General features: G+C 37.2%; 1 protein-coding gene across 1 annotated transcript in view; it reads right to left on the bottom strand.

The window, feature by feature from the left end:
- Positions 1 to 26,886, bottom strand: part of CFAP99 (cilia and flagella associated protein 99) — a 50,308-nt gene extending 23,422 nt beyond the window's left edge. Inside the window, exons 1-5 of the mRNA XM_059470704.1 lie at positions 26,768 to 26,886; positions 15,756 to 15,900; positions 13,536 to 13,630; positions 7,106 to 7,218; positions 4,812 to 4,992 (exon numbers count right to left, since the gene is read on the bottom strand). Coding sequence (XP_059326687.1) covers positions 4,812 to 4,992; positions 7,106 to 7,218; positions 13,536 to 13,630; positions 15,756 to 15,900; positions 26,768 to 26,884 — 651 coding nt within the window. The 5' untranslated portion in view covers positions 26,885 to 26,886. The remainder of the gene's footprint in view (positions 1 to 4,811; positions 4,993 to 7,105; positions 7,219 to 13,535; positions 13,631 to 15,755; positions 15,901 to 26,767) is intronic.
- Between the last annotated feature and the right edge of the window lie 792 nt (positions 26,887 to 27,678).

Raw genomic sequence — 27,678 nt, 5'->3', positions numbered from 1 at the left:
TAGTTGGAGCTACCCAGCTTTTCAGTTCTGTTCAATATAACATAACCCCTGCTCAAAAGACCAGAAAGACAGACAATATTGGAAGTAGCTCAAGAAAGGCTAAAGCAATAATAAATCCTATAGGCCCTATTGAGGGGAGAAAAATATTTCCAGAACAGGAACAGTTCTGTTTGGTATTTCATAAACTTGACTTTCACAGCAACAGCAGCCAGATAGGGCAGCTGAATAAAGTAAAGCTTTAAAGTGGCACTGTGTGTGGTGGTAGGAACAAGTTACAGACTCCAAAGAAGTTCAGGGAAGAGAAATCCTTTGAAGTTTAATAAATACCCAGGAACTTCATTGTAACTGAGGAGGTCTTGGAGCTGAAATGGTGGGACCCTGAGAAGAAAGCTGGAGAAAAGCAGATGCTCCATCCCTCTGGTCTTCCCAGAGCTCAGTGTTTAAGCACTGCTGGGAAAAGACACTTGGCAAAAAGGGCCTTTGGTTTACCATGGCTGTCCCAATGTCCTTGTAAGGGAAAACCTTTGGAGGTGTGGATTAAATGTTTGGCAGGTAAAGAACTCAGAGGGTCCTTTCAGCATCAGTCAAAGAGCTGGGAAAGCAATCACAGGTCAGCTAAAATGAGCAGGACAGGACTGGCTGTCAGTTGAACCAGCAGGACACTGGGACTTCAGGTTGATTTCTGTATTTGCTTGAGCAATAAATTTATCCCAGAGTAAGCTCTGAAAAAAGACTGGATGTCTCCTTGAGAGGTGTGGGTGAGAGAGTCTGACAGTTTACTGGGCACCTGCCTAAATATTTGTCTTGCTAAAAATGTGCTAGATCAATTAAAAGTTACAAAACTAATGCAGAAAATATATATTCTGTCTTGTACTGGAGGTCAGTTCAAGGAACATGGGAATCCCATCTAGCTTTGTTGGACTATATAATGAACTACACTTGAAAAAATCATGAATCTGATGGACTTTGCACTGCCTTTGCTATGCAACATCTTTATCTACAGGTAAAACAAATGCACAAACAGAAGAAGCTAGCAATTAAATGCACTGGTGAGACTGCTCAAGTATTCTTGTGAGCTTTTAAAGTGAAGTAGTAGTGAAAGTATTTCCCAGAAGTACCTAAGAATTTTTATTATGCTTTGAGAGATGGAGAAATGAAAGCCCAGATGATCTGCAAAGGGTTCCACAGGCAGTGAATATCAGTTTATTTCACTCTTCTTCCTACTCATGTGCTTTACCTGCAAACTGCACTCATCTGCCAGAGTAAGCTGAAAAATCTCTCCTCAGAAACTGCTATGCTTATTCCAAGTAATTGAAGGAGCCTTTTCCATCAGCTCTTTCAAAAACATTCTTTGCATTGTGATTTAGCCCATGGGGATGAGTACAAGCAGATAGCCAGACAGTACAGCTATTACCCAATTGTTGGAAGAGGATAAAAAGTCACTATAAATAAATTGTAAATTACAGCAACAGAGATAGAAAATGCCAAACTGTACCTAATGAATCCAAATGTGAAAAAGGGGATTGGGAATAAGAGAGACCAACTTTGCCTTTCCTCCCCAGGCAGTGGTCAGCCTCACATAGCCTGTGGGAAATCCCTTAACCAGGGGATTATTTAGGGAGCAGCTACTACAAGATGTTTAAAGAGAAAAATGAATAATCACTTTGAACTTTGGTGCTCATTACTCTTCTATTTTTTAAAGTTACTGTCATAAGATGGACAAGGGAAAGCTAATGCAATGCTATTTTATTATGTGTTGTTACTTTTATAGATAAGATCACAAATACATTGGTGGGTCTGTTATTTGCAAACAGAATCCTCTCTACTGGCTAAATTATTTCATTCATTTAATTATTTTAAAAAATCAGTGGCTTCACTCATGAAGCCCAGCTGAAATTATGGAAAAAATATCTAAAAAATACATTAAATTTGGCTGAATGGTGTTACAATAACATCCCAGTGAAGCCTTTGTTTTTAATATATAACTGGTTTATAGAAAATTTTAAAAGAAAATAATTGCATAATCTTATCTTTTTAATATAGTGCTGATATTAAAAGAATGGATTTTAGTACTCTAGGCCAAGATATCCAAGAAAGTTGAATGTGTCTAAATAATTCTGCATGTTATCAGGTTTAGGCACCTGTCTGCATTTGTTTCCTTTGCACACCTCAAGGTAAAGCACTCATTTTTCCTTGTAGGACTGTATTTGTGAATGTGTGCATGCATATGGGCACTCTTGTGTCTGCATCCATGTGCATGTGTGCCAAGGCCACTGGAGACATGAATTTATAACCTTTAGACCAAATATTTGAAGTGAATTGTTTTATAATTAAATCTCAAAACTAAAATGTTTTTCCTTTTCACTTAGTGACTGTTGGCATTATATTACAAAGGTTCTATATTCATTACATTGCAAGGGTTCCATATTGCCAGAGTTTTGTACCTCCTTGATGTTTCTCGCAGTCAGCTCCTCCAGGCACTGACTCTTCCTTGTCCTCACAGCAGCCTCTGACTCCAGTTCCCCCAACCAACCAATCCACTCTTTTATAACACGCTTCTGACTGGCTACAGCTGTGGCCTGTTAACATCAGGCCTGCTCCTAATCCTTACTAATTGGCTCAGCTGCAACTCTTTAGGGATACGATTATTTTCTATACTACCTTTATTTACCTATATTCTATTCCCCTACAAGTGATCCCCATTTTTGATGAACATTTATGATGATAAATGATTATCCTAAACTTCTAGGACTATGTTACCCCAAGGCCAGTTACTTTCCAAGGCCAGTAGGGAATTACTGTATTTGCAGGGAATGCCCTGATGAAGGCAGGAATGATGCATCTGACTCCATATTCTCAGAAGGCTAATTTATTACTTTATGATAATATATTATATTAAAGAATACTATTATAAAGAATACTATGCTATACTAAAGAATACAGAAAAGAATTACTGAATGCTAAAAAGATAATAATGAAAACTCATGACTCTTTCCAGAGTCCCGACACAGCTTGGCCCCAGCTGGCCAAAGAGTCAAAACAACTCACACCAGAATCCAATGAAACAATCACCTGTGGGTAAACAATCTCCAAACACATTCCACATGAACAAAATACAGGAGAAGCAAATGAGATGAAAATTGTTTTCCCTCTCTCTGAGGCTTCTCAGCTTCCCAGGAGAAAAATCCTGGGCAAAGGGATTTTTTTCAGACAATGTGAATGCCACAGGGAATCCCATCTCCTTACAGGTCACTAGGACAACTGGCCTGCCCTCTACAATAACCCACAGCCCAGCACTCCCCTGGGAAGGCAGTGTGTGCCCAGCACACAGGATGCCAGTGCCATCCCAGCTCCTGACCCAGTGTATGTGACACATCTCCTCTCACTTGGAAAGAAATGCCTGGAATAAGGTAGTGCTAGAAAGCAATACCAAAAATAATCCTGCTAATCAGAATGAACTAATTGCAGCACAGGGATACAATAACCTATTGCTCAAATTCCAGCTGCCTCCATATAGTTCTGTACAGTTGTTCCACATTGGAACAGTAACTGTGGGTTGTGGCTACAATAGTCCCCTGCTGATAAACCACATGACAAATTCTTTGACCAGTGCATGAGACTCATGAGTAAAAAATTGGTATTTCATAAAATGAACACTTTTGTGAGAAAATGGATGAGAACATTTCTGCAGCAGATCATAGGATGTAATGTGGAAGAGTTTTATTTCTTTATTTTATTTCTTTGTGCTCCTCTGAATAACAGAGAACCCTCCTCCATGCAAGAGCCACACTATGGCTGGGTCTCACCTTACTGACCCTCTTCTGCCATGTGAGCTGTGTTTTCAGTCTCTGTTCATTTCAGGATGTAAACTGGTCACACTGGCAACAATGTGGCAAAGTAAAGTGAAGCTCAGTTTGCTGAGAGAGGTACAGAAATGAATAGAAGTTATGTCACTACTACACTACTGGTTTTAGATTCACACAAGCTTTAAATTTGCAAAGTAAACTGGCCAGAAAGTAAACCAAATTTAGTATAATCCAAACAACACAAATGAACTTCACTAAATGCATCTGCATTAAAGCAAATTTATTATAAGAGGGGCTGCACAGCACAAAGTTCTAAAATGACAGCAACATGACTCATTCCTATACTGATTAAGTAGTTATTAAATGCAGTTTTTCAGAGCCTGGTATTAAGCTGTTTCAATGTAAAATCCCATTAACCATATAACACACTACCATTAAATTGCTCTGCCATCCTAAGATGTAAATGGTCTCTAAGAGCATTCAACACATGTATTATTTAAAACCTGAAGTGCTAATACAAGGTAGCAGATAATGCCCAAATCTATGATTTCTTAGCTCACTTCCCACTGTATTTAAATACAGATGATTTTGCAGTGTTTATTAAGTTAGTCATAGTAGCTTAATCCCAGATCCTGTTTGCTTTACCCCATGAGATAACATCAGCTGTGGTACTGATTTGTACCAGTGTAACTAAATCACAATCTGAGACAATAAGTAAAATAACTCAGCATTCCAAAGACAAATCTAGTCTCATTTTTACATGAGCAATAAATTTAAACTGAAAGCTTTAATTTTAGAGATTCAGCATTATGACAAATAAAATTCCACCTTCAAGAAGGAGCTGCAAACCTAGAGTCCATCTCATTCCCAGCAAAACTGCTTCTCCATTTATTTTAATGAGAACTCATTTGCAAAAAACCCTAAATTTAGATTATTAACTCCCCTACCATTTTGTGCAAAAGCATACAAGAAATTTAGTGTCTTTCAAAAAATAAACCAACTTACAGGTTGTCTTTTAGGCTGCACTGGCAGAGGTGCTGGTGAAGGTGGAGGAATGGCACGTGGCTTGGGCGCAGTCAAATTAAATTCCTTTGGCTGAGTGACTCTTGAAGTCTTGACAGTGCTGGAACGATTACTTAAATTATCTGTGAGCTTTTCAATCAGTTGCTGCACTTTTGGCTGCCACCTTCAAATAAATCCAGAGTTTTCAAGTTTATTTTATTTTTCTCTTTCATACAAACTTACAAACAGTAGATGAGGTTGGCATTGGTGCAAATTCTGTAATGCTTTCTGCCATTCAATTTTATTAAAACTAACCTATGAATCTGTACTCAGGATTTAGCTACACTGTGTTATTTCACCTCTTCATAGATGCTGTCCACCCAGATGACTAGTGGTGAAATAGCCACAGTTTTTATGGAATAAACAACTATCTATCTGGCCAGTTGGTTTTGTGGCAGGGACAGATTAGGGGTCAGAAAAGCAGCTGCTATAGGCTAATTGCACACTTCACATACTTAGATGAAGAGACTATGAACAGTGGTCTGAGTACCAACAGAGAACATGCAGATCCATCTTAGAGCACAGGCAGTTCTACCAGAAAAAACAGAAAGATACAAGGATACAAGGAGTTTGGTGAATTATCAAATGAACCCTCAGTGAGCCCTGGGGGCAGCTAAGAAGATTTTGATTTCTGTAGCTTTGGGCTTGTATCAAGGTTCAGACTTCTTCTAAGGATTGACAGTAAGATACAGATTAAAGGTAAAACAAACAGGGTATCACAGTTTAATTACAGTGACAGCTTCAAGCCAGATATTCTTCCTCTATATATGTCATATCCTTATATATTACACATGCAATGGAGCTTCCCCAGAACTTAAAAAGCAGATGACAATGAAAATTTGCAGTAAATTGTTTATATGTCTGTTATTCTGTTACTGTAATTACAGGGTGAGGCTTGCAAGTAACGAAGCTCCACTAAAATAAATAAGACTCTTTATATTAACCTCACTGATATTAGAAAGAGGAACACAAAGACACATTTAAAAGAATTGCAGCCACTGAACTGACTAAATTCATCACTGCATCCTCAGACCCCTGAAGGATGTTTCAAGCCCAGTAACCAAATCTAGTCTTGAACATTCTTGTATAACTTACATTTGCCACTTCCAGGCAAAACATGGGCTCATTGCTCTAAGTGTAACTGACTGTGAAGGACAGCTCCAATAAACTTGGTGCTAATGAAACAAGCAGTGGCCTAAGCCTCAGCCTGCATGCATGTGCAAGAGCTCCGTGGGTATGCATGTGTGTCTCCATACCTCTCTATCTGTATTTTTAGAGTATTCTAAGCACTTATTATAACTAGAATCACTACAATGGAATATTTTGAGTCAAATTCTGACTTCACATATATCCTTGTGGTCCCTGTAGAACTCAGTGGAACTCAGAATAGTGCAAACCAAATATATGTCATATATTTGCTAAAGCGCTAATAAACTACACAGTGTGAAAGGATTATTCTAGGGACTTTGATATGACAGATCCAGATACAAAACTCCTTTTCAGCTGATATTGTTCAAGGCATGTTTTTGTCTAACATTTTTTGCCATCTATACTGCATTGAGAAGGATGTGTGACTGCAGCCACACTGGTGTAATTTACCTGTTCTACGGAAAAATGAGAATAAAAAGTGACCCACTAGGCTGCAGAGCTACTATTCCTCCACACAAAAATGTTCCAGTTTGGCAAGGGTACAGTTGCTACCATATCACCACCTAACCAATGAGCTGTTGCACCACAGAGCATTTAAGCTGTTAAATGATGCTGCAACTGTGTAAATAAATAATAACTTTAAAATACTTGCTTATATGTTTATCTAATTTGCTCAGAACATCAGTACAAACAACATGACCATCAGTACAAACAAATCTGTGCATAAAGCCAAAATCAGGGAAGTCAGACATTTTTAAAAATAGTTAATGTCAAACAGATGTTGAAGTGACTGATGAGGCATGACTCTAAGATAATTTGAACCTTTTATTTTACTTTTTTCAGAATATGATGTTTTATCTACTCAGGAGCATTAGGAAGCAAATGTACAACAGCTGTGAAAGGACTTTCCTGAGAGAGAACCTTGCCTCTGGGTAAGTAAAAGGGCTTGCTAAAGTCTTGTGAAGACAAGGAGGGTTCTAGGTGACTTCAATAGGAGAAACACTTGAACAGAAATATGAGCTTTCAGGAGAAGCTTTCCCCAGCTTTTAAACTTCAAGGTGGCCAGAGGCTACTTCAACACTACTTACCTTAGCAGTGGATCAATCAAGTTCTCTTTCACATACACAGAATCGTAGATGTGACTCCATTCATCTTTTATCCATGTGTTCAGGTGCAAGTCATTGAAGAAGAACCTAAGAAACTAATAATAAGTGGTTCCTTTTAAATATGAATATTTGAGACATGGTATATATAAGACTCCAAAAAGACAGTTGCTTTTAAAACAAACACTGCTGAAGAACTTGCTTGTATTTGACCTTGTCATTACAAATACAGATGCTTTTTTGTATTTTTTGGTTCTTATTAGCTGGTGGACAGTCCCATGTCTTTTAGCTCTATTTTGTGAGACACTTCTAGATACTAAAAATTTTTTTTTCATGGCAAAACAAAAAATAAACTACAGGCTGCAACACAGAGATGTGCTGATTCACCTTTAATTTGCTTCAAGCATTGTGAAAAAAAAGGTTTTTGCTGTTTTATATATCAAGATTTCTACTATCATAATAGTGCAAGGATTCCATACCACCAGAGTTTTGTACCTCCTTGATGTTTCACATAGGCACACCTCTAAGCACTGCCTCTTCCTGGTCTTTGCAACACTCATCTCACTCCAGTTCCCATCAATCCACTCTTTTATAAGGCTGTTCTTACTGGCTACAGCTGTGGCCTGTTAACATCAGGCCTGCTCCTAATCTTTGGTAATTGGTTCAGCTGCAACTCTTTAGGGGATATGATTACATTCTATACCACCTTCATTTACCCATACTGTATCCCCCTACAGGTTTTATTCAAAATTAATTACTACTGGAATACACTGATTTCAGTATAATTTTACAGTAGAGTTTCAGAGTCTAATATACCCATGTGGACTTCTGATTATCTAGAACCAGAAGACCCATGAAGCCAAGAAATATGTCTGGCCAGACACTGCACCTGAATGATTTAAATTCTTTTCAGCTTCCTGGGAACTGGGCAGAGATAATTGGGGAAAACTATAGTAAATGCTATACAATGTGGCTTTTTCTTTTGATGGCATATTCCCATTAAAAGAAAAGACTGAAATTTGGCACACTTATACATTATAGGGGTCTACATGCTGGAGAAATAACAACTAACATTTGAACTTTTGTTTGCCACTCCAGTTCACCAGAAGGTCAAAAGCCTTTCTTTAAATCTTGAAGTATTCAAATGGCCTTTTGAAACACTCTTGAAAAATGGCACTCAGATTCAGCCTGCACCATTTACAGCAATATAAATTCCAAACTTGAACCTTAGCTCTTCCATTAAAATTATTGGAAATGAAAGTACAAGTATGGTGCTGAAATAATCACAGTAAAAGCAAAAAGGTCCACTAAATAATTTTGACATTATGAGACATACTGGGAAGCAGTGCACTGTCACTTTGAGAAGCTTCAGATGGAGATTTGCAGAGTTTATTAGATTAGACTTGGCATGAGCCCCACCTTAAGTTGTTTTACACAGAGCAATGGAATTTTTTGTATTGAGTTTTTAGTTCTGCAGAACTACCAAGGAGTTCTTAATTCAAATGTGGTGCCAGGCCCAAGGTGCTTCAGAACCACTCAGATTTGACTCAAGGTGTTTGCTGCAGATGTCCAACAGATTTAGAAAATCTGCTACTTGAAATCCATAGTCTTTTCCATTTCCAAGGAATTAATCTTTAAATTTAGCCATATTTTAATCTACTGTGCTTTTGGTAGTCAAAAGACTGACCAGCACTGCAGGACTAAATGAATATTACCCCCTTGGGTTTCCATTCTTGTCTAGAAACTACTGCTGCTCCCTAAATTCACAGGTGTCAGCTTACCAACACACCATCCAAAAGAAGTTCTTTTATCCCTAAAAGCTTGATTATAAACTAAGTGTTGAATTGTGAAGAAGTTGGGGTTTTGATGCTTCCAGGTTCTGTGGTGTTTAATAAGCATATGGTGAGGGATGCAATTCATCCCATTGGTCTAGAAAGTCATTCATTGTCCTTACAGAGGATCTTCCATTTAATTTGTCACCTAACAGTAATTTGTACTTCTGCAATGTGTAAATACAATGTCAAAAGTCTAGACTGACTTCCACCAGAAAGGATGCACGGTGTAGACACTATTTCTACCAGTGATTGTAACAAAATTGCACATCCAGGTATCCCAGCAGCTGGTGTGATTACAGTGAACATATCCCCTACCACAGCACTGATCTCATGGGAAACCCTAACTATACATGAAGTTTATAAAAACCCATGGAGACAAGTGTGTATACAGGGACTATAATACAGTATTGATCATAAGCTGATACACTTAAAATATAACAGACCCTGAGGTTTGACCTGCTTTCAAATATCTAGGTATTCAGAGAGCTCACAGAAATAGAAATACTACAGGTGGTCACTTGTAAATATTCCCTTTTTTTTTTTCCACTAGCTTCCATTTAGCTGAACTCCTCCCTCTCTGTGTCCTCTTCTACAGCCCAGTCCATCCTCAAAGGCTTCAGTCAGTTGTCCACTACAGAGCCATGTGAAACCACACCTCTGAATTGCTGTTTCAGCTCTCACTGACTCTCTGTCATAATAGCTGTAACTATCTTTCACAAAGCAACTCAACTAATTCTTCAAGGCAGATGAAACTATAATAAAGGCACCCAGTGATTTCTAGTGCTGTATTTAACAGCAGGCTGTTACAGTTTGAGACTTCCTACAGCAGCTCCAGTCCTGTACTGATTACTAGCACTTCCCCATAAATTAAAACAATTAGGTAATTATGTGATTGATAAATGCTATTATGTACTCCTGAGGTAGAGAGAATGTTGATATCTAACTGTGTAATCAGATATCAACACTGTGATGTATATTTTTGTACTGTCTTAGTCACAGTCCCCAGAGAAATACTACAGTAAGGATATGCCACAATATGCATCATACTAGAGAATTCTTGGAACACAGCCCTGGAATGGTCATCCAGGCACTGCAGGGATTGCAAATGGCAATGTAGGATGACTGGACATCATTTCTGACCAAAGTGGGCCTGAACCCACAATCTTAGTATGGATAATCCCTATCACTGATGGTGATAAGACAAAAGAAACTTTTCTATTTTGTGAACTGAATTGCTAGGAAAAATCCCTAATATTTCTGTTTTGTCTTTGGCCATACGTGACACAGGTGGAAAACCCAGTATCAGCAGTCATTGCTTTTAAAGCAACAGAATGGGGCTTCTCTCAGATTTCTGTTTGGATGTCACCAGGCTCTGTCTCCTTAGCAAAGTCACTTGTAGTCATTTGGTAACAGCATTATTCTGCTTACTCCTCTGTCTTGAACATTGCAAAATTTTCACTACTTAGATAGCATGGTAATGAAGAACCATTTCCCTTCTGGAAGTGATGGAATTACACCAGCAATGAATTGTACCCATGTTTATATTTTAATGTATACTCTGGCTGTAGTAACACAAATGTGTCTAATTAAAGACTGTTTTGTAATGCACTTTTACAGGTGGGCTGAATTAATACCTTACTTTTGACAATTTGAACTTGTTATTCTTAACACACTTTTACACAGTGGGATCATACAGATTTCTAGAAAACAAATAAAAAATGGGAAGTGTCCTCATCTGGTATTATCTTAACGTCCATGTAGGCATTTGCAAAGCTGAACTGCTTACATTCACAATATAAGATTTTGAATCTTGAATTAAGGAATTAACTGCAGGAAACATCATGTTCTGTTTCTCCACACAGATCAACCACTGACTGAAAACATTATTGATCCAACTTGGACAGGTTTTACCCACCATCCACCATGAGGCTGATCATGTCTTGCTATTCCTACCTCATCTTAAATTCTATTACTGTGCCCAGTTCTTATGTAGTGATATTCCTTTGATTATCTCAGAAGTTCTGCAGAGCTGCTTTTGGAAGCAATGAGAACATGAAGCAGAAAAAAAAGTTTCTTAACTACTAGAAAGAAAACATTCTGTATTTTGTAATTTTTACAAGACAATTCAGAAATTACAAAGCTGTTTATTTCAACTTTTTATTTCAATAGTGTATTTTCTCTAAGACACATACCCTTAAATTTTAAAATAAATGTAGAAGAATAGCATGTAGAATAAGAGAATACAAAAATAGATTTGAACCAGCAATGCATGGATAATTTCTTAAAAGGATAATCACACTAAAGTTACGAGAATGGGTTTTATCCCATGGTTCTGTAATACCATAAAAAAGTTTTGCATATATTCTTAATATTACAGAACGAGACCTTGTGATTTGCTGTTCAAGCAGATGAACATGTGTAAGTGAAGTAGCATTGTTATTCTGCCTAAATGAAAATATTTGAACATTCATCAAACACAGGGAAACACTATTTTGACTTTGAGTTGAATGGATTCCATCATAGAGGTCTTTAAGAGAAAGGTCTTAAATCTCCCGTAGGTTGACATCATGCACCTGAAGACTATTCATCTGAGTGAGGTTTATCTGCATGATGAAGAAAATTCCACTCATCCTGTGATGTGCTAAATTTACTTTTAATTGAAGTAAATCTGTCCTACATAAATATATGTGAATATTTTTTCAGTGTCCTAACTGAACTCAGACACAATAGTCATCAGGCAGAATCTAGAGGTCAGCATCTTGAAGGAGGCTCCCAAATTTCTGATAACTTTTGTTGCTAAGGCTGCAGATCTGCCTTCTGCTCTTTTGTCTCTGTTGCTGGGGGGACAAAATGCTGCTTCTAAACCCTCTGCTGCAGGTGCATTAATTTAATCTAGCATCACTTTGGAGACAAAGAAACTGTTCTAATACCAGAAAAAAGGAAATCTAGGTGCCATGGTGATGAGGATCTGGTAAGATACTTAAGCAAACCAAGTCACACCTGCTACAGTGATAGCAGGTGTGCAACATTGGAATATGCAGCACTTCCCTATCAGAAACTAGTTATTCCAGACAAGGAAAGAGGCATTATCTAAACCAGAACATCAGGGCACTGATGCTTAAGCCACATAAAGCTAGATGAATGGAATCAACAAGAGGTGATTGGCATGATGTGGGAAAATTGTGGTGCTAGCTGAATGAGCTCAAGATGCATCCAATCCAGTAGCTCCTGGCTAAGATGTTTACCAAAGAAGGGCCTGGGAGAGCATTTTAGACAGAGTGATTTGTCTGTCTACCAGATTATGATAATTCTTCCAGCCACTCCTCTGTTCTTTTTAACTGTTAATGAAATATTTAATTTTTGTCTCTGAATGGAATTAATAATAAGCATTCCATAGTAAATCCATCTAAAACCAGACAATTTAACCTACTCTGTCCCTATTGCAAAACAACTCTAATCATTCAAGAGACACTGGCATCCACATGAACATTCAAAGTAATCACTATGAGGATAAACCTTAGCCTTTTGAGTATTAATAATTAATATTTGCCTATCTCTTTAATTCCATCTTTGTTATTCAAACAGCATGTTTAGGCTATGCTTTGAAACATCTAGATAATCAAAGGTTACAAATGCTGTGTCACTGGTGATTTAATTTTTAGCCCATTTTCCTGAGAAAACAGGGCTTATGAGAAAGCACTGCTGCTCAATTTATCCTTCTGCTCCTCTGTACAACTTAGCTTTTAAGATAATTAGCACTTTGATTTTGAAAGAGAAGCAGAAGATAATTGTGTTTCTACAGTTACAATAAAAAATAGCAAAAAATAGTGGAGGAAACCCCAAATTCATTACTTCAGAAAAGGACAGGGAAGCAGAATTTTGTTGTCCCACTTTTTATTTGGCAGCAGTGGTTTGGTCAGTTGCATGTTGTACTGGGGCAGTTGGTACATGCATAGCTCCAAGCCAGCCAGTATTTTTTAGGAAGGAGAAAAAGTGATGGAAGCACAATAGGCTTGATAATGAAAGTGGTAGTGGATTGTTCAAGGGAAAGAAGAACACTAAACATCAGGAACTGCAAGTTTCAACAGATTCATTGCATATGGAAAAACATCTCCTCTCTAAAGTTTCACAATTTAAAAACTTGATTTTAAAGAAATAATGTGAGAAGAGAAATAATGAAGAAAGGAAAAGAAATAATGTGAGCAGAGAAAAGAAAGAAATAATCAAAGAAATAATGTGAGCAGAGGCAAAGAAATAATGTCAAAGAAATAATGTGAGCAGAGGCAAGAGTGAGTGTGCAACTTAGCACAATTGTAAATTACATAAACTGTAAATTATATGATTATTTGACCTTCTCAGATTATATAAAATACATTTAAATTGATCTTTGACTGAATATAAGAATCTCCCTGTAAGTAAAGAAATTGAAGGGGTTTTTGGTAAAAAATACTAATTTAATTTCTGAATTTTAACAGAAAATAACAGTAATTTCTCAATTTAATTTATTCTCAAAGTTGAGAAAAGTGGTCTGATTAGTCAAAGACAATGAACAGCTAATTATTTTTTTAAATGTTTTGTACCTGTTGCATTTTTGCTGTGTCCAAGGATTTCACAATTCTGCTGAAGTGCTGAAGACCAATCTCTTCTAGTTGAAAAGTAGCTAGATAACAGATAACTATCAAAAGATACATACATTTAAAATACAGCAGACAATTCTAATAAACCTATACTCAATATACTAAATAAACCTATACTCAATTGTAATAAACCTATACTCAATTGTAATAAACCTATACTATACCTAATAACCCTTTACTCAACGTACTCTGTGATTTATGTTACCTTACCTTAATTTTTAACAGTTTTGACAGTGAATTTTTTAGCATACTCTGGTTTTAATGTTTTCAGAGAGGACAGCTCTTACTCTTCTGTTATAAATTCATACTTTATTATACATAACAACATTTTATAGATAACAAAAAATCAAACATAAAATGTAATAGTTCTAGTATTTACTTTGCTTTTTTTTACAAGCGACCATGTTTCCTAAAATGTCGTAACCTTTGTTTTTCTTCTGAATTGGAATAAAATCAAGTTTTTAAATTGTGACATTTCAAACCTGAATCTTGCACCCTCTATGGCAAGAACACAGTTCAATGATCTTAGAGGTCTTTTCCAGCCTAAATGATTTATGATTCTATTCTATGATACAGGAAGAGGCACAGTCAGTGCTGTGAAATTTTAGTAGACCTGTAAAGTTCATGGGCTCCTGTATCAGCTTTCATTTGTCCCCACTCACTTTGATCAATCAGGTTTCACTTACAGTGCAGTGTTTTAGCTTCCACCAAACTGTGATGTAAAATCAGGAAATTCTGGCCAATGTGCTGCAGCCAGCTCAGTGTATCTTTAGGCTTCAATCTCATGTGCTTTAGTTCAGCCATGTATTTAATCAGTCTTAGCAGAATATACATTTATCTCCTACAAGCTTTATTAAATTCAAATCTGCTCACACATAGCAACAGCCTTTATAAGCAGCTTTGATCATTTAAGTGTCAATGCAGCTTGGCAAAGGGAATCACAAGCAGCTTAAAAAAATGTAAGCCAATGACCTTAGACTCTCAACTTGTTGATAAAGGAAAATTTTCTGTTCCTACCCTCTGCCTATGATTAATGGAAGCTTTTGAGTGGACCAGTCCTGACAATCCAATTATACCATCACTCAGCTTAAAGGTATAATTTATGTGCCCCAGACAATGAAAAACATGGCTCTGGAGAAATGGAGACAATCAAGCATTACCATTCAGAATAAACTCCATACACTAATAATTTCATCCTTGACAGTTCTGGCTCCCTTTTGTTTGTTGTTTGATTTAGATTTCTGTATTTTTACAGATTGTGACAGAAGAGACCAGAATTGTAATAAAAATTTATTAGCTTTAAAAACATAAAATGTTGATATATTTATATTAGATAAGTTTCTTTGTATTTTTCAACCACTTTGAATTAAATTGACTTTTAAACATACCCACAAAGATTCAGAACTTATCTGAATTAGAGAACCAGTGACAGAGGTATTTGGAATTCCAACTTAGTTAGAGACTTAACAGATCAACCTCAGCATGTGTGTATCAAATAAATAGCAGAAAATATTTTTAAAATTAATTTTTCATGTAATTCTCAATACCTGAAATAAATTTGGGAGTAGTAACTACCCTAATTAACTGGGTGGATACTATCAGATATAGTTGTATCAGAACTGATTCTGCCCAAGTAACTAATTAAATGAAAATAACTGACCTCACTCCTGGAGATAGATGGCAGTATCTTAAGTTACTTACGTCATTGTGATGGTCAGTAATGAAGAAACCCACACATGGATAGAGACAATTGTGTCTGAAACTGTGACATGTGCTTTGATCCTCAGCACACAGAGATTTGTTACACATTTCTGTATCTGAATGGCAGAGGTACTGGGTTGCATAGAAGAGAATAAAGGGAAATCATTGAAGGACGGCTAAATGTCCAAGATGCTTCTTGCAGCCACTGATCCTATTTTCCAACTGCATCTTACCCTTCTTAGGTAAAATTCCAGTTAACATCTGTAAGATTTCAGACTAAATAACAATTTCAGGTTTTGGACTTCACATTCATTAGGGCATTAGAAAAGGTCCTGTACTTCACACTGCACTAAACACAATGACAGTGCTTCCAATGTAACGTAACACCAAGACCTACACTAGTAAAATTATATTTTTTGAAATTTTGTGGTAAACACATTTCGTATTGTAGAGACAACTTACCTATATAGAGATTACGCTCAGAAATGGGGCAGTATCTCCCATCCTGAACATAAAAGGCATTCACCACCACATCCAATATGGATTTGTATTCTGTGCATCCTGCTAGTGTATCCAATACAAATTTTTCTTCTGTCACATTAAGAGTCTATAAAGATACAAATTTAATAATGATTAATGTGTTCTGGAAAGAAAATAGTTGTGTGCAAAAAGTACAATTATTTTGAAGTAACTGCAAAACATGAACAATGAACAGCAGTGCCTTTGGTAGGGCTACTGCCCTTCTAATGCTATCAAATAAGGGCAGTCCCAGCAAACTAACGGCCCTTGTTAAGTAAAATGTAACTTTCTTCAATGTTAAGTACTCATTTTACCTGCTGACATAAGCATTGAGTTAAATGACCTTCACGTGTGAATGTCAGCAGTTGATGCAAAGAAAATCTGAAGTCTCTGAGGTATGAGCACTGATTAACTTAGCCAACAGTATGAGAAAGTTTCAGTAAGATTTTGTTTTCCCTCAGGAAACCTCTTCTTTGTGGATGAAGTCTGTACTACTTAGGGAGACTAAACTGAGGAGAGAAGCTGGACAGAGATTATGGAAAAGACTCAACTGCTACTGAAACCCAACTTTGGAGAACATGACTGATTTAAGCTAAACCAGTGAGTGTCAGGATTCTTTTTAATGCAGACTGTTTCTTACCCAGCTAATGCTCCTTGTCACTTGTAATGTTCATGCAGTATCCCAAGAGAACAGGAGAGTGGGATGGTCTCTTCCTTCTGGATCCTACCCCATTAACCCTTTAAAAAGCCTGAATGCTCCTCAACTTTACAGAGAGTTTCAATCACAATAAATAACCCATGCAATATGTGCTACTATATGAGAGAAACTTCTAGGATGAGCCACCTTTAAACACTGCAATAAAATCTGAGGCCCAGAGCAGTTTGTTATTACATGAATTGAAAATGGCCAGCTGAGCTATGACAAAATGACAAACAATAATGATCCTTTGATTGAAGGAGGTTAGATAAGAAGCCAAGAAAAAAGGTTAGGGGCATCTTCTGAAAATGTATAGTCCATGTTTGATGTGTCATCTCTCCCAGGGCTCAGAGGTATGGGAACAACAGAACTGCAATAATGTATCAGATGTGATGTTCACCTTGCCTGGTAGGCTGTCTGCTACCTCTTGATTGCTTTATTTCCCTAATGTGATTAATTTCTACTTTATGGGTGTTATTAGAGGCTGTTGGATGGAAGTCTGTGAGTTTTCCACTGTACAGGGCTTTGAGATCAAGCAAATATAAAGCAAAACTTTAAAATTACCATTCTAGTATTTAAATGTAAAAAAATATACAGAAGAATTCAAAGTGTGTTTTCTCAGGTTGTCATTCAGAGACAGCCTAATTTTTTTTCACTACTCCTGTTCAAAACCCAGATTTCATATTTAATTCCTTTTAATTTGTGCATCATCGCCAGGAAAAAATAGGAAAGAGACTGAAAAAAATCTTAAAATATGAAAAAAAAAGAAAAAAAAAGGAAAGTATGGACTTCATCTTGCTAAGCACTGAGGATTCTTGTGAGGCAAACAGTTTTTTCCAAATACACCTTTCACGGATGAAGATTTAGGTAACAAAGAAAACTGATAAATCTAAGCCCCTACTAAATGATGAAATACATATATATACATACATAGATATATATATATATAATATTTTATATGATATCTCTAAGAATATTTCATATAAGATCTCTTAGGAATTTACTAAAAAAGGCAAAAGCAAACCTAAATAACTAAATGGCAAAGTCAGAGAGGATGTAGTTCCACTGAAAGCAGGATTGTGACATTTTGAATCTAAAACAATTGCTCCCTTGAGCAAATGGTGTTATTTATGAAGAAACTGCAGAAAATAGTAGCTCTGTTAATAAACAGAAAATCATAAAACTGGTCAAGCCTGTTGAAGACACGCTCAACAGAAAGTCTCTCAACTATCTCTGCTAGAAGCTAAAATTTCAGTTGTTTTCAAGATCTTTATTAGATCAGAATCTCTGCATTCATGTTCTGTGTGATTTGATATGAAGTGCTATGGCAAACCTTTTCAAATACACTTTGTATTTGCTTTTCAAATACACTTTGCAGAGGTGGCCAAAAGTAGACAAACAGGTAACAACAGGACACCACTTGTGCCCAACTCATCTCCCATACAGTGGAGAGTGCAGCATAAAAATGCAATTGCCTGTCTGCATTTACTCTGCTTTGCTGCTCTGAGTTAACAATTCAGTCAGAAGTGTTAGGATGAACACAGTTCTTACTCCTGCTTACACCTTGAGCAAGAATGAACATAACCACCACATGGTCTTGAGACAAGCAAGAGGGTGACAGAAGTGCACCTGGGGACAGCTGTGCCCCACAACATCAGCACTGACTGCGGACCACAGGACAAAATGTCTTGGCATGAAACATAATCAGCTGAATCTGCTTTCAGCCACAGAAGGTACCAAATGTTCTGTTTCTACATGTAAAAATTGAGATTGGTGGAGCAGCCTGCAGCTGTGTCACTCAAGGAAGTGATCTCATCACTACTCAACTAAACAAGACTGGGCAGGAGGATGACTTGGATAGGAAATCCCAAAGGTGAGCCAGGTGTTGGTTAAGCCCTGCAGATAATCTAGTGAATGAAAACCTGAGCCAGTGCTTTTAACCAGTTAGAATACTCAATAGAAAGTGCATTGTGTCCTCTACAAATTTCATCAAGGACATTTACAGTTTATCTGTATATCTGAAATAATAATGGCTTTGGGAAAGTAATGTGTTGGGTAGGTGTAATTTCTAGCACTAATTCCTAAATGCATTTTTTCTGTGGGGCTTTGTGCTGAGCTTTATGTCAGTGAGATGTATTTCACAGAAGGTCAAGTGATCCTGAAATGGTACAGTATGACAGATTGTATATTTATAGCACCTTTTGTATGAGGTTTTCAAAACACTTCACTAGCATTAATTGTATTTAATGAGATTGCTTTTGGCTAATATAATTTTCAACATGCAGGAACTATGGCATGGAGCAGGTAAGAGATCTGCTCCAAGCAACACACTAAGTCATTGGTGCCAACAAGAATTAATAAACACTAATTTGTGAGCATTTATTCTGTCCATTAGAGCAACTTTTTACCTTTTTAAGTACACTTTAATCACATATTTTTCTGAAACAACCAGCAGTTAGCTAAATTTGCAAGTATGTCTGAGCCCTTCAACATAAGGAAGGCCAGATAATTTAAAAGTTTGAAAGTAACACATGCAATGATCATTTTCTGTTCATTGAATATTAAAAATATCAGAAGACAAAACAGATTTTGAACAGATACAAATATCTGACAGTATTTTCTCTATGGCATTAAAATCCAGCTCTGTCTGATTACTAACTGTTTAAGTTGTTAAAAAACCCCAATTCTGTCTGAATTTATCCTGAATGTTGCTGGGAAGAAAATGTGATTCTTGTCTAATTATGTGCTGATTGGTTTTATTTCCCCCTTTTGGGAAGACCCTAATACCTTCCATAGATGTGTTTTTCCTGCTCTCTGGCACACAGCTGTAGCTGGGAATCAGTCAAGCTTCCTCAAGGAGAGAAGAGACTGGGCAAGAAGGGCTTTGAACATAAACAACTTCCAGCATGGGTTAGTACAAAAAATAGCATGAATTAAATGAAGAAATATCTGCAAAAGGGAAGCTTTTCCACCATGGGTGTATCATAATAAGGCTGGTTACAGTGGAATCTGTGTGAAGGGGCCAGAGAGATCAGAAAAGGAGAGAAAGAAAAGCTCTTCTCTCTGGAGGGAAAAAAGGAAAAAAATATCAGCCATGCTCTGTTTGAGACTTCTCAGGCTAAGGACATAATTTAGGTGAAACAAATATTTTAGAAAGAAGATAATATTTGATGAAAAGATAAAATAGCTTTCACCTCCTGAGAGAACTGTGCAATAGTATGTAGTGAACTTGTCTTCTTCTAGGAAGAACGTGCACATTTTGCAGATAGAGCCTGATTAGTTTAGAGTGCTTCAGTTATCAGTGCTAGTCCTCTCCAAGGGTCTAATCAAAAAGCTGTAAAAATGAAAGAAAATATTCCTACTGACGTCACCAGGGTCTGAATCAGTCACCAGAACCCAGTATTCTTTCTCTCTGAAGTCAGTGGGAAAAACTCCTGGGATCTTTGGATTTAAGTAGGAAAATATCCTGCTTCTACTATTCACCATCTGTGTTGCAGTCACAAGTTAGTATTTTTCATCTGGAGCAGACAATGCTGACCAATGCTGTATTAAGAGGTACAGGGAACCTTATTTTCCCTTGTACTTAATATTAAATCCCAGAACACTGCAGAAAACTCAAATTCCATCATTTCCTTAGAAAGATCCTAATCTGCATTTATGTCAGTAACTAAAAATACAAATTAGACTTCTATAATTTAGGAGGATTTTTTATTGCACCATATCTATCATTCTTGCATTACATTATCGTCATATTTAAATCTATGACTTTTGATATTTGAGGATTTTACTCCCAATTGAGCAAAATCAGTTGAGTGGGCATGTGTGAGACACAGCTGAACCAGCACAAATGAGAACTGTGGAGAGTTGTGCCAAATCACACCATGTTCTTGTGAAATGGGAAGCACATAAACATATCTTGCTATCAGCATGAGGGAAAAAGGAGCAGAACAGTGAATTTGGGGTGGCGGTTCTGGTTTTACAGAAATAAGCTCTTCTGTAGCTGGGATGTATGGAGGAAAGTCAATGTGATGGGTCTGATCCTGCAGCTCTGATTGAAGCAGATAATCCCACTGAAAATGAAGTGATGTGCATAGAGAAAGGCACATTCATTGCCTGGTAACTCCTGTGTTAAAATCTGTCTCTTGTTATCATGGCCAAAGCTTGATTCTGACAGTCACAAGGAAGAACGATACCTGGCATGCTTCAGTTAGGTACAAAATTTAATCTTTTTTCAAAATGAACAGATGCAGTCCAGTCCTATAAAAGGTGTGATGGAATTATATGCTTGTGTACAACATGCACTGGATGAAAGATCACCTTTGGACATGGATCATTTTTGATAGATTTAAGTGAAGAATGCTTAATAAAAAGAAGGGGGTTTAGTACACAGGAATGTAAATATTATCTGGACAGCATCAATCTGATAAAAGGAACATTAAAAAGCATTTATAAGGATAAACAAGGAGAAGTAATCTGGCCATTCAAATGAAGAACAACAGGAACAGATGTAAATTTGAATGTGAATATATAATAATTTAAAGATCTCAGACAGACTTAGGAATTTTTTTAAGTTAATGTGTTATTCAGGATAATTCAAATTGAATTCTGTTTTAATAGCAACAAGGTCACAATATTGAAGTAAAAGCATTTAACTGGTCTTATTTGTTTTTAGGAGGTTTGAGGGAATGATTCTTTGGGATTGAAGGCGAAGGTTTGTTTGCTGCAATTAGGAATCATCCATCACATTGCTAATGAATCTGTGGTTTTATTGAAAATATTTGCAATGAAAAACAAGTCCAATATTATGTAATAAACATTGTAAATTACAGTATAATAAACATGAAGATTGTAAATAACTAAATTACAACTCAAAGTTCTTGGAAGAACATAAAGTCTGATCACTCACAGAACAATAAACAGAAAATCCTTTTATGGTGTAAAGTTTGCATGTAGCAGAAATAAAATATATGTAGTTTAACACCTCTAGACTGATTTTGATCGTAACATTCTAATTAGAGGAATTAGTTATTAATCTCCCATTATTCAATAATTAAAAATCCTTCCATATTTTTTCTCTTTTTCTCTAAAACAAAAGGATGATAATCAGTGAGTTTTCCTAACTCCACTTTTATACCGAAGCCTGAAATGGGAGTTGGAAGATAGGAACTGAGATTTGGATGTGTCTTTCTTGCTTCCTAAGTGGCCTTGTGGAGATCATGTTCTCTCCTGACACCTTGGTTTTAAACACTGACAGCTCCCTGGCACTCAGCAATTTGTTATTGCATTTCCATCACACCAAAAGAACATTCTATCTTCATACATGCAGTGATTCAGACAGACCTGAACTATTGTCCCAGTAAGAGTTTACCTTTCTTTAATCTCACTTTCTTTTTTTTTAGCACTAATTTTCTGATTTCCTATTTGTATATTGAAACACTGAGTGGCTGCAAAGTGCAATGAGTGAAAAATGTATCACAGTGGTTATTTGATGTGGTATCTTCTGGATCTACCTCAATTACAAAAATGCAGGGCAAGATGGGTGCTTTTCTCAAGCAGCACACAGGGATTAGGTGTGCAGCCATGGCTGCTGTAAAAGGGCTGGGTAAAGCTAAATCCCACATACAGGTAGGAAAAAACCTCTGGAGAGCAGAATCTAATGATATAATTTCCTGAGAAAACTGCTTTTCACATGTACACCAAGGTATGTAGAGTGTAATGTTGCTAACTTGAGGATATACTCAGAAGCAGAGTGTACAGCCAAGTGTTTTCCAAAGGGATTTCTCATTTCCTACACTGAGAGAATATGCTCAGATGGAACAGGCATTTGAATAAAATTATAAAGATTCATTAAGAAGTTAAAATAATGATAATAATCAAGAGGTTGATTCTGCTTCTGCTGAAGTTAATGGGTAACCTCCCATGTTATTTGAGAGGAACAAGTTGAGAGCAGCTTACATGGCCTCATACACATAGCTGATTTTGGACAGGAAGTTGTCATTTCTTAAAGTTTTTACCTAATTATTTGGAAGTATTGAGTAGTTTCAAACCAAATGCAGAAAAGCAGCTGGAGATGTATTTTCAAAGTGGCACACAGAGGTCAGCAGTGCCTTACAAACTTTGGCCTTTTGGTTTTCTTATGAAAATCCATGCACAAAATTTTGCCAAGTGAAAAACAGCCATTTGCATGTGTTTTGTGTGAATTCAAACTGTAGCAGTGAACTCCCCTGAAGATTCTGTGTGTCCTTACCATGGCCAGTCCAGGGCAAGCAGAGCTTTCACTACAATACAGGGTGAGCCTGGGACAAGCCATGCTGGGTCAGTGTGGGAGCCCAAACTGAGAGATGAGATCCTGTCTCACCTATCTTCTGTGGCATCTGCCTCTTGTGGGCTTCAGTTTGGAAAGAGAGAGGGAGAGATTTCTCACTTGATTGAGGTACAGTAGGGATTGGAACTGAATGGGCAAGAATTTGAGGTGAGCAGAACAATACCAAAGAGGTGAGCAGGACTTGCTGCACAGGGACAATAGCACTGGAACCAACCACTTGAAGAGAAGGAACTGGGACAGGTTAAATAAAGACACCTGGGCAAGTAAACTTGAGGGCAAGAGAAAGGACAGGGATAGAAAAATTATGGTTCATAGAACAGAACTCAGTTTATCCTTCTCTGCCATCCACTCACTATTTGGGTAGCAGAGTATTCCAAACCTCTACAGTAAAGCGCCATTGTGCACTGTGAAAATATAAACATTTCTACATAGTTTTTATGAAAGACCAAAATATACTATTTCACATAATCATGTATTTTGACTTTTGTTTTAATTATTTACATAACCTAAGGTGCATCTAGAAATTAAAAATAAAATCTTGCTGAAGATTGACTGTGCTCTGAACTATTGTCACCTTTGGAGCAGCAGAGTGAAACTGAAAGAAACCCAATGGATTTTGATCAGAATATTCAACAATGACTGACTGTATGCTTAGTGAAAGATACAATATGGAAATCTATGAATTCCTTCTTACTATCATTTGCAAAGCAAGTGTATTTTCAACCTGATGGCTTCAACACAATTTATTTCTTGCCTCTTTCTTTTTTTATACATTCATATTGTAAAGTCCTTCACTTTAAAATATAATTGTTTGCCCACTTTCACTTGTTTTCCTGTGCCTCAGTTCACCAGCTATTTTTATGGCTTTAATTTGCAAGGATTCCCACAAGAATGGTCTCATGCTGTTGGTAAATGGCTGACAGGGATATTTGGATCAAGACAGATTGTGCCTTCCAGACTCCCTCCTGTAGCACTGCATCCAACTTCCTTTCACAACATATTCCCATTTATCTTGTACACAAATAAGAACTCTAAACTTCAGCCTAGGATGCTGCCTCTTCTCTGTGACATTTCCTTCTCATTGTTGTCAGTTTAATTTCAACAGTACAAAGCTTCAGCACTCTTATGCTACTTCTTTCCTCAGTTATTGGTGCTATTGCCACCCCGCCTGTCAGTCAAACCCATAACTCCAGAGGTCATTTTTCATGCAGATTACTCCCCAGGACATCATCACCAGTTCATGTGCACATCTTCTTCGCTCTTTTTGAACAGTATATTTCAAATAGTATTTTCCTATCACTTCCTAGCTAAAAATCTAAGTTAGTGTCTCAGAATTTTCTATTTTATTGAAATAAGTGTCTCTGTTGTGGGTTTAACCAACCCCATCTCAGTAAACCAACCATCTGGAATGCTACTGTTAAGTTCATCCTGCCAGTCCATTGATTTGACCCACTTACTCCACCTACCATCTCACAGTTGATTCTAGCACATAAAACTAAAGCTGCCTGTCAAGATGCTTCACAACTCAGTTCCATTCTGCATTTCATTTCATTTCTTACTCTTTACTGCTGTCTTCCCCATTTCTGATCAGCCAAGGATGCCCATCTCTTCATTCCTTTATTAGATTTCCAAAGGAGTAATTTTGTTTCATTTCAATCAGTTCCTACATATACTTATATTGCTCTTAAAATCTACTTTATTCTGACAGAGGTTTTGCTCTGCAAAGTGTCCTTGGCCCCTGGCAATTCAGGTGACAATGTGTGGCTGTCAGAGGTTCTTATTTTGAGCATCTGGCACTTGACAAGACTGGCATCACAGTGGCTCCTGCAGCCCCTGCCAGTGGGGTGCTGAACTCCTTGAACCTGTTCTGGAATGACTTGGGTGTACTGTGTTTTTATTTTGAGAGAAATAATCTAGCCCAAAATTGTTGGTTTCACCAGGAACATCCCCAGACAGGTGAACAATAGGCTAAGGAGGATATGTTATAGAGACCATCAACAAGTTATCAAAGAACTAAACACCTGAGATATCACATTAGAAGACATAAAGACTCTAAGCCATCCAAGTACAATAAAGATATACACCATGAATGAAACCTACAGTGTTAACATCTGAATGCACACTGAGGGGATGGAAAACTACTAAAAGTATTTAGAAGAACAGAAGACTTGTAGAGGAGTCGAGTGTGATATACTGCACATCTAGGTCAGCAAATAAATAAATATGGAGCTGTGTCTTGTAATTACTTAGATTTGATCTCTTGGAATCTGACTCTCCTGATTTTTTTGGTCAGTAGACAACTTGAGCTTTGCTATTTGTTATGCTGCTGGCATGAAACAGACAGGTATGAATCTAGTCTGTGGTTTAGAGCCAGGCTGTAAATCAGGATACAAACTGAAGGAAGTTTCTGCATGGGTTAGTTAATATTGGCTAATTGGTAAGTTACCAAGCCTGAAAATCATGTGTACAAAAAATCCTACAATATTTTTAGGATCATATGCCTCTTATGAAACAGAAAAGAAAGAAGTAAGTTTTTAATGATGAATTTGAATCACCCATTTGCTACTGAAACAAAGCTGAATTTTATACAAACACAGGTCTTTTTACTTTCTTTGATAAATCCTGTGTAGTAGGTGACCAAAAACTAGCCCAGAGAAAGATTTTGGCCTTACCTCTGGCCTCAGCTATCCTCCTTGTCCTTCCCCTTCTGAAAGGGTTTATTATGAAACTTTAGATTCATATTTCTCTAATGGAGTTACTGGAGTTTTGTCTTTTTACTAGTTTTCCTGGGCTGAGAAGAACAATGATCTTAAGATTCATTTTTATAAGCATTTATTTTGGCAGCAGTGGTAACTGGATTTACTTGCTCTCTGCCCAGTGAAAAATGATTATTTTGAAACTGGATCGGTTCCCTGATGTAATTCAGAATATGAATCACAAAGAGTTATGCCAGGACTACAAGGCAGGAGGGCAGGAAAGAAGGGGCCTGAGTGGCAACTGCTGGAGAAGGCAAGCACCCAAGGAATGAGTGTGAAGCCACTGCTCAGCCCCAGCTTTCTTATCACACCTCCACGGTTTTATATTCTTTTAGTCATTGTATTTATGCAAAATCCATGCAAAAGACTGTCAGACTGGAACAGCAGTGGTTTATCCCTTATTGTCAGAAGGGGAAATGAGCACTGGAGCCACATGGCAGTGTGGAATCAGGGCTCCAACAATGCCACTTGATAACAATGGCACACACACACAATAGCAGTCTAAACAACATTACTGGCTTCCCTTGGTGGTTTGCTAAAGCTGATTGACTCCACCAGCTGCCTCAGCACAAGTCAGGGTGACACTGAGGACAAAGAGGTGACACACTGTGGTCAGGAAGGGATGGAAACTGCTTCAGCCAGAACAGACACAAATGGGAAAATCATGCTCTGGTTACTTGCAGTATTAAATTAGAATCTGCTGGCTGATTTATTGTCACTGTCCTTCTATCACACTGTTCTGGTGGGCACTTATGTCCTCAAAGCAAGAATACCTGATCCTGTGACTCAGCTTCTGAACTGCATTTGTACATACAAATGGGTGGTGCTGTCAGAAACTTCTGCGTTGAAGGAAGAAAAGAACAAGAATCCTCAAAACAGCTTTGTCAGAAGTGGAACAGAAGTCTTCCCTATGACTATCTCATCAATTTTAGAAGGTTGTTGTTTTTTTTTTCCTTCCTCTTGTTGCTATCCAAGCAGTTTTTCAACCCCTCTGATCTTTACTGCCTTGTTTTCTGGTGATAACCATAAGAAATCTGGACTTTACTCATGAACAAAAAATGTCACTGTAGGGGAATCAATAAAAGTTACAACAACATGTTAGTAAACAGATACCTTTGCATTTAAAATCACACAGTAACAAAGTAAACTGTATAAGATCAACCAAAACTTAATATACCTGAATCACAGCTGATTCATTCAGGAAATCCTCCAAGCTCTGATTTTCAGGGTTAAACTTGTTAAGCTGTTGCACTATGAGTGCAATAAGTTCTCTATGGCTGACCATCTTCACCATGGAGAATCCTATAAATACAGAAAATAATTATTTTTTTGTGCCTCCATCAGTTGTGGCATAATGCATGGTGATAGGCTCGTACAGAAGTTACACTGCAGTAATGTAGAAGAGAACATTTAGGTCAAGCTTTCAAAACCACAGTTACTCAGAACAGCTGACAGGAGAAATGAAAATACAGTACAAACAGTGAGAAAATAGAAGACAAAATTACATATTGTAAGTATCTCAAAATATCTTAAGGATACATGTTACTGCACCAGGTTATTTGACAAAATAGAATTGAAGATAATATAGAAAAAAAGTGTGGATTTTGCCTGTGTGCATACAGGTCCTACTTAACACACTGCTCTTCCCACTGAGATGTATCAGAAAGCAAAATTTTAGTCTTAAATTTCATCACATGTTGCTGTAAACAGCCTATTTTCCAAAAGAAACAAAAGAACAGGAACAGAGAGGAATTCTAAGGAAGCAATGACTGTTGGTCAGCAGGCTGGGCCATGATCACAGCATTTCAGTGGTCTGGGCCACTGCCAAGCATTCTGAAGGCACAGCAGTTCAGTATTTATGCTTGATGCTTTCCTTGTGAAATAACTGGATTTTGTCTAACTCAAATGAAGCCTTACCCATATGTCTGAGAATGTGTAGGACTTGTTACCTCGATTTTAATGTTCAGATGACAAGAGCTATAATGCATTTGTTCCTACACACACATGTTGCTGTGTATGAAGGAACAATGACAGCAATTATCAGGCCTAAAAGTCATTAATTTGGTTTAGCAATGGGAAAAAATGAGC

The sequence above is a fragment of the Ammospiza nelsoni genome, chromosome 4, assembly GCF_027579445.1.
Source record: "Ammospiza nelsoni isolate bAmmNel1 chromosome 4, bAmmNel1.pri, whole genome shotgun sequence".
Taxonomy (NCBI): domain Eukaryota; kingdom Metazoa; phylum Chordata; class Aves; order Passeriformes; family Passerellidae; genus Ammospiza; species Ammospiza nelsoni.
This window is presented reverse-complemented; position numbering and strand designations above follow the sequence as displayed.